Here is a 14,953-nt window from a genome sequence, read left to right on the forward strand (position 1 = left end):
AACTCTCTGCGTATGTAGGCTAATTCGAAGTATGCGTTTCTCTATGCGCGTTCACTGCGAAGATGGCGAGTAAGCATCATCAACTTTATCTTTGTTGCTGACACTGACAGAAAACACTAGTTTATTAACAAACAATTTAAATGTTTCATGCATAATCATTACTTTTGCCGGTTCTTTGTGGCAAGCTTTATGCATACGTTGAGATGCGGAATAGGCAATTAAAAACGCTCATATGGTTTCTCTCCCATTTAATTAAATCAATACATGTGATTACTGATAATACAAATGGCTTAAATGATCTACTACTAGTCGACTAGAAAACTAAAAACTCATTTTGAGGAATAAATGAACATAATAAACCTCTGTTCATAGTGCCGCCGTGCTGGATTGCGTAGAGCGCTCATTGAATTTGAGGATTTATCGTGTTTAGGCTAAAAACAGGGCTGGCGCTTATCGCGGCATTGAAAGAAACTGTATCTTGCAGTACATTTTAAACAAGGAAATATAGCGATTCGGCATGAAACGTTGATGGAGCAGTGAAAGGGTTCTGTCCACAGCAGAATGACACGACAAACTCATTTTTTTTAAAAATGGCGTTTAACGCGTTTTGGAAAAGAGCTCTTCATATATATATATATATATATATATATATATATACAAAAACTACTGTACTTTGGGTTGGTACAGTAAAACCCAAAAAACTAAAACTTAAATAAACTTAAATAAACCACCATAATGTGATGAACTGTACACACATGTGTTTTCAGCTCCATTTTTTAAACTGTGTTCTTCTCTGTAATAGACATTTTAAGATAATACCCCAACCTGTTCTCATCCCAAGGCGTCATATGACGCTTTTGCCAAACCGTAGACATCCAACGCACAAGGCACCCTTTAGCGTCAATATGAGATGCAAATATATGGGCAGAAGGCGCCTCCTAGTGGTCTAACCCTAACCCTACCCCAGACCTAAACCTACCCATACTCTGTGCATGTTATATTGACGCTAAAGGGTGCCATTTGCGTTGGATGTCTACGTTTTGACAAAAGCGTTGTATATGACACCTTGGAATGAGAATGTGTTGAATGCCCAGCTGTAAAACATGAGCAATTAAATTTGAGCTTTGAATGTGTGCAGATTTTATCTCAGACAATTCAGAAGTTCACATTTACATATAATTAGAGGGGGTAAAGTTTAATACGTATTTGGCGTGCTGTCCGGGGGAAGGGCTCTGAGCTTGGATTTTGGCCCTACCCCAGAGTACTCCCCCAAGTAGTTAGGACTAGAAGTGTGGAGAAGGGGCGGTGAAGGGGTGCTGCTAAATTGTCAATGGATTAAAACTGTTGAGTCTTTATACACCTCTTATCATTGATTGTTGAGTGCACTCCTCTCGTGTTAATTATCTGAACGTGCTTCGCTTGAATTTTGTTAATAAAACAAACACAAGCTCTAGTTAAAGCTTCTTTGTTGTTGAGGTCATTGGCAATGCTTCAACTTTGAGAGAGATTTGAGTATGTGTGCACAGAGAGACAGAGGCAGATGGAAGAGAGGTGAAGTATGGCTTTGAGGCAAAAAGAAAAAAAGAAAACAGTTAAAAGCAATGTTTTGAACCAAAAGTAAATACTGTTTCTGAGTCTTTCTGACACTTATAGAATATCTAATTGCATCACATTGTCATGGAAGTCATGCATGTCCAATGAAATGTTCTCCATGCTCCTGTAATCTTCAAGGTGTGTTTTATTTGTTTATTTATTTATGTATTTATTTATTTTAAACAGACTGTACGCCTGATTGTGCTGAAATACCTCAGCTGCATGTTCACTTATGGCTTGTTTTGCTCTGTAAAAGACAAAATGTACTGGTCATTTTCTGACCGGATATTGTCATTTTACAGAAATTTCTGTTTACCCTAAAACATAACACATTGCAGTAAATATAGTTCAAAATATAGGTAAAACACCTGTTTAAAAAAAAAGGGTGGGGGGGGGAAGAAAAATTCCTTCATATTTTAATACTGTATATGTGATGCAATCTGGGAAAAGCCGTCAGATGTCTATTGTATTGTATAATTATTACTGTCATCTTGTCTCTTATCTCGGAAAATATTTTTGGCAAAATTCCATTGTTTAGTGTAAAAAAAATAGTGATTTATAGTAGCAAGCTGAAATGTATTTACTGAATAAATTTATCTAATGCCCAGTGGACATGCAAAAAAAAAAAAAAAAAAAAAAAAAGAAAGAAAGAAACCCACCATACAAAATACACCACATAAGTACAGTGAAGGTGCATCAGTGTGCATTTCACACCAATCTTGATTAAACTATAATGACACACATTTTTATAACATTATCTCGAGATGGAGGAGAATGAGAGGATGACAGAGTATGAAAAAGCTGCTCTCCTAATGTAAATGATCTTGCTCGCATCAATCTGCTAATTTTTGGAGATGTCAGTGCCCTAATTGATGTCATAATGGACTCACAGGATGAATTTTGAGTTTGTAACTTTCAAATGACAACCTAATTTATGATTATTACTAAAATATATGATATGGAAAAAAAAAGGCAAAAAAAAAAAAAAAGAAAGTGCCAAGCGTCCTGCTTACGGGTCGGTGACAGTTAATTAAACATGTTTTTCTCAGAATTCCATTCCTAAAAATCACAGTGTTCAACCGTTTAGAGAAACGTAACTTTTGCTACCAGCAAGCTAAGAAAATAAATTAAAACATATTTGGAAAGGGTTTGATTTCCAGCTTTCATTTGTTTGTTTTTTTGTTTGTTTGTTTTTTGTTGTTGTTTTTGTTTTTATTGTGCCCTTTTTATTTACTGTGCCCTTGTTACGTGACGTGTAGTGGAAACAGGCACAAAGACGAAGGAGAACAATTAGAATGGTATTTAATGGAATAAACTTGGAATCAGGAGACTATAGACTTATTTGCACAGGTTAGGTATTACCTGGTGACTTCTAGTCATTTGTACTGCAGAGGTTATCTGTGATTTCGCCGAACCCTGGGGTTCTGTGATAATATTTTAACATCAAATTTTATATATTTAGCTACTTACTAATTTGTTAATCAGTGTTTCTTTTTAGTTAATAATTGATTAGTTAATTATAGTGAACTACCACTTTTATCTGTGCGCTATAACTATAGCTCATTAATCAGAGTTTCTTGTTAGTTAATGATAGTTACTAGATGGTTAATATTGTGTTACTCATTGGTTCTTGTGTTGTTATTCATTAACGAAGGAACCGTATTCTAAAGTGCTACCAAGCAACTTAATTAGATAATTAACAGGACAAAGGTGAGGGATATGGCTAATTAGACAGACTGGGGAAAACTGGGTCACAAAACTAAACCAAAAACGCTATGAAACATGCAAGACACAGACTTCAGTGTGAGCTTCACAATTTTTAAAATGAGAACACCAAGGCTGACATTTCCCTTAAAGGTCCTCTAAAGCTATGTTACATGTTTTTTTTTTGTTTTTTTTTAGGCCAATAATTTTTTGTCACATACAGCAAACATCTCCTCAGTATCTGCTATAGCTGCATGAACACACTGTAAAAAAAAATGCAGTCTCTGTAGACACCTCAGGCTCCAGTCAAGTCAAGTCAAGTCAAACTGGGCCAACCCGCACCACCAAACGGGGGGTTGGTGCATGAAGGGGGGTGTGGAGGAGAGAGAAGCCTGAAGTTAGAATTATATTCTTTTTAAGTTTGATATGGCCGATACTTGACCAAAGAGACAACGCTCCGAAGAACAAATTGAAAAGAAGAGGGAAAAGGATAAGGAATGCACAAAGTCACAAATTTTCAGTGGAAAAGCCTTCGAAAGGTGGCTAGAACTCTGCCAGGCAGGCTTCCAATCTGACATTCAGGTAGCTCTGTTTTTTATTTATTTCTATTTTTTTCATGTTTGCCTAACCAACAGAAAGGAGGAGACGGGATGAGGAGGAGGGGGTTCTAGCTAGCCTTCGTTTTGTTTGACAATATTTTGAACGTCAACAAGAAGTGATGACACCCAACATCGCTTTGACTACCTTTAATGAAAACAAAATGCAAAACAGGTTTCATTACTGGTGAAATCATGTCCCCATATGGGACAGTGTTAATCAGCTCATATGCCGAATGAAAGGAAATAATTTTTGTAACATAAGACCATTGTCCATTGGAGAGATCTCAGAGAAGGATACAAACAAGGATAGTGATTCCCAGACTGATTCAAACAAGGACGCCGACTCTGAAATGGTCAAAGGAAGCGTCACGGACAGCACTGAGGCAGTAGAAGAGTATTGATTCTTGCAAACGGCTAAAAGTTTGCTAAGAATTATTTCCTACTCGAGCAACACGATGGTATATTACTCTGGTCAAGTGACAAGTCTACCTAATAGGAGCAAACTGTAAAGTTGCCCTATCTATTTGCCAAGACATCTCCTTTTCTGTTTTCTCTATGAAGCATCACATGTATGTATGTATATATGTGTATCCATCCATCCATCCTGCATAGTCATGTCAAGTTTTAATGAACGCTTATTTTGGCAGAGGTGAAGTACCCCTTTAATTGTAATTTAATAGATTAATGACTCCATAGAAATTAACTTAGCGTCCTGTAATCAATAAAGTGTACATTATACTTATTGTGGTTGTGTCTTTGAGGATCCAACACATGGAATCTTCACATCAAACTTATGATGTGCCAATAACAATTTTGTACTAAGATCCATGATACATGTCTGTACACTGTATGTCTAACCTCACCATTCATGTGTTGTTTCTGTGTATTGAGCAGAATGTTCCGGTCCACTGGGAATGGAGGGTGGAATCATCTCTAACCAGCAGATAACGGCCTCCTCGACTCACCGAGCTCTCTTCGGCCTCCAGAAATGGTACCCCTACTTTGCCCGGCTGAATAAGAAGGGTCTTGTGAACGCCTGGACTGCAGCCGAGAATGACAGATGGCCCTGGATTCAGGTAACAGATTGACACAGGCATTAAGTCTGTATGGAAATCTATCAACAGTGAATGAACCCGTAGTTGGCAGAAATGTTCTCTTCCTGTCGGCATGTTTATCTGAAAATTATGATCATTTGTAGACTCTTTTTTTGTTGTATGTTTGCCTTGCTAGTTTTTGTTTCACAGACAAGACAGCTTTTTAGGTTTAAAGCTACTATTGTACTATGTTTGTGGAAAATTATATATATATATATATAAATATATATATATATATATATATAGAAGTTGTTCTAAACCTGTATGAGTTTTGTTGAACACAGAAGAAGATATTTTTAAGAATGTTTGTGAAGAGTTAATGGACCCTCCTTTCTTCCATAGAAAGACAAAACAATGTAAGTCAGTAGGGTCCAACATTCTTTAAAACATATACTTTTGTGTGAAACTCATAGAGGTTTGAAACAACCTGAGGGCGAGTAAATGATGACACACTGTAAATTGTTCGGTTCACTTACTTAAAAAATGTAAACCATTGCCTTGAAATTGTTAAGTAAATACACTTAATGCTTAATTGAAAAAAATAAGTTATGTGAACTTGACAAACCACATTACTTAGTTATTTGATTAACCATAATGTTTATTTACTTAATAATTTTAAGGCAACAGCAGGTTCCCTCAGTTTTTTTTTATAAGTTAAGTCAAGTAATCACTTTTTATAGTGCACTGTAAAAATGAATATGCTTTATCTAATCAATAGAATATTATTAAGGAATTAATTTGATTAATTATTACTCAATTCTAATTTATTAAATTTAATTAATAATATTGCTTGTAATCTGTTACCACAGTTTTTTTTATTAGATAAAGCATCATATTCAATTTTACTGTGAGAATTTTCATTTTTGGGTGAACTATCGATTTAAAACAGTAATATTCTTAAATTTGATTACAATTAAAAATTAAAAAGTTTTCTATTTAGTAGATTATAAAATGTTATTTATTAATGTGATGGTAAAGCTGAATTTTCAGCAGCCATTACTCCAGTCTTCAGTGTCTCATGATCCTTTAGACATCAAGAAATATGTCTTCTTATCATCAGTTGAAAACAGTTTTCCTGCTTAATATTTGTATGGGAACCAGGATACACTAAAATTCTCAAACGTTTTTTTTTTTTTTTGGTTGTTTGTTTGTTTTTGTTCTCATCAGTGGGGAAGCTTAGGATCGTTGAACTTAGTAGGATCTCTCTCTTATTCACTCCAGAAATCAAAACTGTTTCAAAACAAAAATGTTTTCTTAAAAGAAAAAAAAAAAAAAGAATATATCTCTCTTTGGCTGCAACCCTGTCAGAATTACTATTGATAGTGATGGCAAACTTACATCTTTGTGTAACAATCCATTTCTTTGAGTTTCTTCAGTAGATGATTTAGTATTCATATGCCGTTTCTTTAGCAGAGAACATTTGATTGATAATGCAGACAATCACATTGGATGGAAGTCTCAGTCCATTTACCTCTAGTTTTACGATGAGTAGCCTTATGTCAACCTCAGATTTACTCTCTAAATGCCTGCTTGTAAAAGATAGAGACTGAATTGGATTATTCATTGAATTGATATTCAGCTGGTTGTCTGTGCAGCAGCGTAATATAAAAGAGCTGAGATGAAATGTGGCTGAAGAAAGAAATGATAGGGAGAGTCTAACTGCAGACTTGTGAGCGTAACAAGTTAACCACCGTTTGTGCAACGGTCGTTGCTCGCAGGTAAAGAGTGAGGATTATAGGTGGAGCGAGAGAGAGAGAGAGAGAGAGAGAGACATGGAGGGGAAAGTGTAGAAATGGATAAATCTAAAGCATTTAGGGAATTTGTCTGACTTTAATGATGCCACTTGGGATGGAGATTTTGGTGCTCTGGAGCTGCTGGGTTAAAACACAGAGAGGTGTGCTAGAAATATCAGATTGGTTTAAGGGCATATGCTGTGGTAGCCTTCACATGACCTCTCTTGAGCTCTCGTCACTTAAATCAGAAGCGACACACAGCATGTCTGTTTGTCTGCCTGTCGTTAACATGCTTTTTCCTCACTGTCATTGTTATTCTGTCTTTTCCTGACATTTATACTTAAATGTATATTTATACTGCCACTTATTATTCTCCGGAAAGGTTTTTTTTTTTTTTTTTTCTTTAAATTCAGATTTGCAGACAGTACTTCCTGCTGAAATAATAAATAGAGACCCTAAAAGGACGCTTGAAGGCATCATCGCCTCCCTTCAACAAAAGCTCAATAACTTTTGTTTTGAAGGTGATAGATAGACAATTAACATATCCCTGTATGCTGGAATTCTTTTTTTTTTTCTGTTTATCATAAAGATGTGAACACATTAAAACCTATTCCCCTTATTATTGAAATGTATGGCGTTTTCTGAAAAAAAATGTTGTAATACCTGAACAATTGTTACACCCATGGTAAATATGATCAAATTTTTACTGGTAATTGTGGCTGCACAAATAAATCTGCATTGTCTCTTTGTTTAGTCGTTTGTGTGTAGGATGTCACTAAATAATAAAAATACATTTTTGTTTCCTCTGAAACACGTTGGCCATACTTATTGGCACCCTTTTATTAAATACTTTTTGCAACCTCCTTTTACCAAGATAACAGCTCTGAGTTTTCTCCCATGCTTGATGAATTTGGAAAACACCTGACAAGAGATCAGAGACCGTTCCTCCATACAGACTCTCTCCAGATCTGTCAACTAATCTTTGCAATTTTCCATCTGTGTTTCTTGGAGATTGTTTGGCCACTCAAACTTTCCTCCTACAATAGACACACACTCTCTTCGTAACATCTTTAGTTGATTGGAACTTCTTAATTATTGAACTATTTTCTTACAGCATTTCTATTTTGTGAAGCTCAACAACCCTTTGCTGTACATCAGAATTATATTCTTTGGTTTTACTCATTGTGATGAATGATTGAGGAAAGTCACCCTTTGTGTTCCCTGATATTTAAACTCCTCTGAAACAAGAAGTCATATCTGGACAAGGTCATGTTCCTAGTCTGCCTTACGTGCTAACATATTTAAATATTAATGGGAATATACTTCAGAGATATTTTACTCATAAAAATGTCTAGGGGTGCCAGTAATTGTGGTTAAAATGTTTTGGAGGAAAATTTCATAATGTGCCAGAATCCAAATATACACCAGGGGCCGTATTCACAAATAATTTTATCTTACCACTAAATCGCACTAAAATATTTTAGCTAGCAGTTTTCTCTTAAAAGTTATTCACAACGCCTTTCAGACCAACTCTTAGTAAGGAAAAATGACAACTCCTAAACTAAGATTGAGTCTTCGTTGCTATGAATGACGTCAATTTTCATGCACGAGCTTCCTCGCAATGATCACGGGCATTGGTTGTTAGATGACAGGGACATCATGCGGAACATAACACAGCAACAAAACATGGAATTACGACATCTAAATATGTCTGTGTCCTACACAAAATAACAATAAAAAAGTAATGTCATCCAAATGCATAGGCTAATGAAGCTAGGCTAATTAGGCTAAATAGGCTAATTCTAAAAAGGCAGAGAGAGAAAAGTCTTGAATGAAATTATTCAAGGTAGCCTGGGCCTGCAGCAGTGTTCACTTATCGGGTCTTTTGCGTGCTCAAGTTTATTTTAAATGTAGGCGCGCGATTTTTTCCAAGCGCGTGCGAATGGAGTGCACCATAGGTAACGTGAGAAGAACCAACCGGAGCGCAACCACTGGGAGAATGCGGTGCGCCTTGCGTTTTTAGTCGCTATATGTGAATGGTGCCTAATACCATAATGAAAACCTTCACTTTCCTAATAATGAAAAACGACACTTGCATTAACACTTGGTTGGTTAATTGACATTCTTTTAGCCTAACTAGACTATTTAAAGCAAAGACATGTTGCTCCTATTGAAGTAATGTTATAGTTGAATGATGGTGGATTATGAACTCGCCAAAATGGGAAAGAAAGCCCAACTGGACGCAGGATCAGTTACTGCTGCTGGCCCAGTGCTAGAAATTTTTTTAAAAAACACAATAAAAGTGAAATTCGGCACTGGGATTTCAAGCAAAACTAAGCATGAGACATGGGAGAGGGTTTGTTTGCAGATGAATGCAGCATTCCCGCTTGCTTCGCGGACCCCGGACGACAGCGAAAGGAGCTGGTATGCGCTACAATCCTTTGTGAATAGGTCTTAGTGAGTTAGGGGTGCTTTCAACTTCTTTTAAGCTGTCCCAGACTTAGCTACTTTTAGGGCTGAAATGCTTTGTGAATTACTCTTAGTGAACAAAATTAGGAGTCCTAAATTTAGGAGTGACACGCCCATTATTTTTAGGAGTTGCTCCTAAATTCGCCAGTTAGGGCCTTAAAATTCTTTGTGAAGATGGCCCTAGAGCTGAAGAGGTTAATAAATGGAAATATGTTTTTGGATTAGAACCCAGAAACGCTCATACTCTAAGTAAAAAAATGTTATTTCTAAACCAATGATTCATCTTCAAGATTAAACTGTTGATCTTTGCATATCTACTGAGCTATAAAATCCCAATTCTGGCAGTGGCAGATGTAAGAATGAAGTTATGGAATACATTCCATTCCAAAGTTCATTTAAGAACTTTGACTGATCGGTGACAATGAATGCTCCCTCAAATCACTGAAATCACTGTGTAATGAGGATTTAGCCTTAGGCTCTTTTTTATGTTTCTGACAAAGAATTCCCACACTCCATATAAACTCTCACAGACAATGGTGGTAGCGGTTCACAAAATAAAATTCAATAAATACCTACATCATAAATAAATAATAAATCTACATAAAAAATTAAAAAAAAAACTTTTAAATAATAAAATAACTAATAAATTTACTAGAGATCAGACTAAATTCAGCTTGAAAATACTATCTCTTTAATTACAGGTGAATCTGTAATTTCTTTGCAATATTAGTGTACAATGTAATTTCATCAGCCAATCCATATTTTTATCTATTTATTTATTTATTTATTTATTTATTATTTCAAAACTGTAAAATAAAGGTTTTGTTAAATTGTTTGTGCATAGCGTAATATTCATTAGCTATCCTTTTGCCATTTCATGATGTAAAAGGATGGGTTTTCATGTTTTATGGGGAAAGCATAGACATAATGATTTTTATAATGTACAAACTGTATTATATCCCCTAACACTAACTCTACTCATAATCCTCACTTCACAGTGTGTTTTTAAAATGTTTTGCCTCATGGGGACCAAAAAAATGTCCCCACAAGGATTTCAGATATAGTCATCTTTATGTGGACATTTTTCCCATAACAGGGTATACCTGAACCACAAACACACTTTGGGTTTCCATGTATTACGGGACATTCCATAGACATAATGGTTAATATACAAACTGTATATTCTGTCCCCCTACATTACTGAAAACTTTATGGATTTTTAGATTTTTTAAATAATATAGTTATGTATGATTTATAAACTTATTTGCTCATGGGGATCAAAGAAAAAAAAAAGATCTTAAAGTCCCCATAAGATCAAAATTGACTGGTATTACTATACTTGTGGGGACATTTGGTCCCAACAATGTAGGGAATACCAGAACATGCACACAGACAGACAGACAGACACACACACACACACACACACACACACACACACACACACACACAAACAGTAAAATTGTTATTATTGAGTTTTGTTTTAATATATGTAAAACTATATATTTATTCCTGATGGCAAAGATAGATTTTCAGTATAGCCATTATATTTGATAAATGTAACAAAAGAAAATAACAAAAGCATAGCATTTGTTTGAAATAGAAATATTTTGTAACATTTTAAATACTTCATTGTCACTTTTGATCAATGTAATGGATCTTGGAAATGGAAACAAATCAATGTCTTGCATTATAATAGAATTTTATAAAAGAAGTCTCATTATTTGAAAAAAAGAAAAAAAAAAAAAGAAAAGATAAATCTATAGAGGGAGAAAGAGCTAGAGGTAAACATGAATTTTTGTGAGGGTGGAAGAGCCAGATTTGTCAATAGCACTTGCATCTTGACTTTCTCACTTGTGTGAAATTGCTTTGTGACACACTAGGGAAATTTCTTTAAGCCCATAGTGGACAAAAGCATGAGATTTCATAACTGAAGAAGTGGCACTTTTGAACATGACGGAAGTGGATTAGTCAGCAGCATGCTTTATTCGTTTATTTATTTTATTTCTCAGTAAGGATCGGGTTTTGGCATGTCTCCTCAGTATCATGAATGTCACCATACAAGTTCTCCCCATCCAAGGCTTTCATTACAACATATCAACACTTATCCTCGCCAGACATGTTTTAGTGTAACCTGTCAGAGTCGAGTTGCATAATTTATTGCAACTTGTACACAACTAAATCAAGTATCACAGGGTAGAAGTTGGTTTGTAACTGCCATCAGTTCTGAGTATATCAGCCACATTGCCAATAACACTCGCAGTCATTTAACTTTGTGTCAAGGCCAGACGCAAGTAAATGGACATTGGTGAATTCGGATGGACCCCTGTGTCTGTCTGACTGACATGATTGAGTTCCCTTTCCTTAGTCGTTATGAGACAATATTTGACTATGCTACATAGCCTAGTTAACTGTACAATAACAGAAACAGTACAATCATTGCAGAAATCATGCACACTACTTTACAATTCATTGTTTAATGCATTATTTGCACTGCTGTTGCTGTATTTGCATCTCCTTAAAGTCTGTTAACTGGTGCGTATACAGCCTTTGCCAAGGATGGGGTTGGTGAGTAATTGTTCATGTGTGGGATGTTAAGTCACACCAATGAATGTTAACTGGGCTTCAATTTCTGTGTATATTTTGCAAAGACATCATACTTTTTTAGATTATTGTTACCCAAACACATATAGCACAAATTAAAAGAAGAACACAACACCTTCTTTAAGTATTGTTGTATTGTGCCTGAGAAAGGAGTGTATTAAAGGTGAGAAAATACAATTTACGCTAATATACAAATGTTTGGGGTCAGGATTTTTTTTTTTTTTTAAGAAAGTACTATATATATATATATATATATATATATATATATATATATATAATCTTTCTTGTCAAACTATTAGTATGTTCCTGTAGCTTTGACTGTATGGACCAGCTCTCAATATGGATGGATTAAAGCTACCCCGGCGTTTACTTTATGTGGCCTTTGTCACTTCTGAGTTCACAAATTTGATCCAGATTTAGCCTAGTTGAACAGCCCAGAATAACAAAAAAATTAATAAAAAAATCTCAGTCAGTTTTCAATTCAAATCACTTGCCCATGCAGGTCATGGCTACCTGGCCTCTTTGTCTCACAGTTTCATTGGCTGATTTAAATTCGAGGTGTCGCTCTCTCTGTGTTTCTTTCTCTCTTGTTTGTTCAACTTTTAATTGCACATTAGTCTAAAAATACTTTTTTTTACACCAAAGGGGAAAAAGTTAAAGCCTTATTCATGACTATGTGGCATTATTTTTGCAAAAATCTGCTTTTCATCCAACATTAAAAAGGTTTGAATACACAGCATTAAATGTAGTTTCTGCTTTGCGGCATGTTTCTCATACAGACAACATACTGTATACTGAAGTGTGTCCTTTTTGTCTGCAGATTATCCCTGCAGACACCAGTGACAATCCTGAGGGATGATACTGTCAGTAAAATGTAGCACATCACAGGATCTTTGAAAATGCCCTCATCACAGCAAAAAGCCTAAATGTTTGAGGTCGGATAATAATGACTGTGCATGACTCATCAGATTGTATCATAGCATGGGCTTAATAGGCTGGTAAACCGCTTTTGGAGGAACTGCAAGCATGTTCCTGCGTGCGATGAGTCATAGTTCATTAAGTGGTAATGACCAGGGCTGTAAGCTATGCCACTGTCTCACGCCACATGGACTCTTGTTTTCAATCAGTACCGTTCTTCCTTAGTTAGTTTGTTGTCATGAACACTCATCAGTGGTGGAAAGAGTACTGAAAAAAACATCCTCAAGTAAAAGTACCATTACATTACAAAAAATGTAGTGTGAGTAGAGTAAAAAGTACTTGTCCAAAAAACTACTTGAGTAAGAGTAAAAAAGTAGCTTATTTAAAAGTACTCATGAGTAGTGAGTAGTGAGTACTGAGGTGCGGATTCTAACCCTTATAATAAACACTGTGCACTACAATTTATAAATTAAAAAAAAAATGCACATACTGGAATTCACATTATATTTTGTTCTTTGTAAGAAAGATTGAAGAATATCTATCATCCATCTTTTTAAAATGCATCAAATCAGTACACTCATCACCATTTAAATCATATTATTTGGGGGAAAAAGCATTTAAAATCAGGCGAAAAGCCACTGGGCCTGAGCATGTTATTGTTGCACATAAAATATCAATATTCATAACTGTGCAAAGAATTCAAAGACCTTTAGAAACTCATATGATAGTTCAGCATCACACACCAAGAGATGGGTTAAATAAAATAAAAAAATACCCAATTTCTCTCCAAAATGGTACTTGTTAGTGTTTTGATAAATGAGAATCACTAATATTATCATATTACCTCAACTAATGCACTGAAAAAGGCTAAGATAATGAGCTAACACTAATTACACACCTTTATTCCATGCTATTAAATATGTTACAATTTGAACGTAAATGCATTGTTCTAGAAGGATGGCATCATCCCTTACATTTTACACAGCTACATTTACTCACATTGTAATGCTATTATCAGCATTACATGCTGATAATATAATTTGTAAGGAAAATTGTGCATTAAATAGGGAAGTTATATCCAGGAAACTTTTACAAAAGAAACAAACACACTTTGTCTCTGAAGTCTCGGCGAAGCTGTTTTATCAGCAGCATCCACAAAAAAAAAAAAAAAGTTCAGCATGAAAAATGTTTTTGCGCAAGTGCACTTACCAAATGAAGACGGATCATGTAATGGATCAATCAAAAAACGCTGTTTATTAACGAGCTGTGCTAATTTCTTATTAAGAAATGCAGTTCAAGTTGACATGGCGCACTGATTCTGAATCTGGCGGCATGGCGAGCGCGAGACTCGGCAGTGCACAGATCGTGACGCGCGTCTCTCCTGATTGTGAAATGGGAGCGGGAATTCACCGCATTATGAACTCGTCTCGCAATTCCCCCAACCTCAGACCAAATGTTAGGCCATGTAGACAGGCCAGCCTATATAAAAATGATATTAAGCAGAAATGTGAAATGTACCTTAGCATATTAGAGCAAGACGCTGATATCTGGATTGAATTGATGCGTGATGAATGCACGTCCACAGCAGTCACGAGTAACAGCATGAATAGGCGGTAAGTTTTCGATGCTTAATTTGAATTGATGACAGTCACAAGACCGATTACTCGATCCAATCACATTGATGGATAGAAATAAAATTAAAACAAGCATGTAACGAGTAACGGCCACAAACAGAAGGAAAATAGCGGAGAAAAAGTACCGATACATCACTTAAAATGTACTCAAGTAAAAGTAAAATTACACAATTTTAAACTTACTCAAAAAAGTACAATTTCTGAAAAAAACTACTTAATTACAGTAACGTGAGTATTTGTAATTCGTTACTTTACACCCCTGACACTCATACAGTAAGTTTCAGCTGTGCACCTATCAATTGTCTTGTTATCTTGCTATTTAAGCTCAGTTCTGTTTGTGTGTCTTTGTCTCGTCTATTCGTAGTTGTGTTTGGATGTACCTTGTTGGATTTACCTGTTGAAATGAAAACCTTCTTCTATCATCTTCGTGCTGTGTGTTTTTGGTCTTTCCCACACAACCCGTTTTTTTTTTTTTTTTTTTTTTTGAGTATGTGTTTTTTGGGGTTCTTTCTGCAATATGGACCACTTTGCGGTAAGCAAACTGCTATGCCTTGAGCAGAAGGACTGCTCCCTTGAGGAAAATTTGGAGGAATTCCTCAGCCTCGTGC

The 14,953-nt window shown here is 35.5% G+C and overlaps 1 protein-coding gene across 3 annotated transcripts in view; it reads left to right on the top strand.

The window, feature by feature from the left end:
* Positions 1-14,953, top strand: part of edil3a (EGF like and discoidin domains 3a) — a 231,918-nt gene that overhangs the window by 130,439 nt on the left and 86,526 nt on the right. For all 3 annotated transcript variants that reach the window (XM_039653200.2, XM_039653201.2, XM_039653202.2), the window contains one exon: positions 4,791-4,972. In XM_039653200.2, the coding sequence (XP_039509134.2) occupies positions 4,791-4,972 (182 nt within the window). The remainder of the gene's footprint in view (positions 1-4,790; positions 4,973-14,953) is intronic.

Source organism: Pimephales promelas, chromosome 4, assembly GCF_988280905.1.
Source record: "Pimephales promelas chromosome 4, fPimPro1.hap1.1, whole genome shotgun sequence".
In the NCBI taxonomy this organism is placed as follows: domain Eukaryota; kingdom Metazoa; phylum Chordata; class Actinopteri; order Cypriniformes; family Leuciscidae; genus Pimephales; species Pimephales promelas.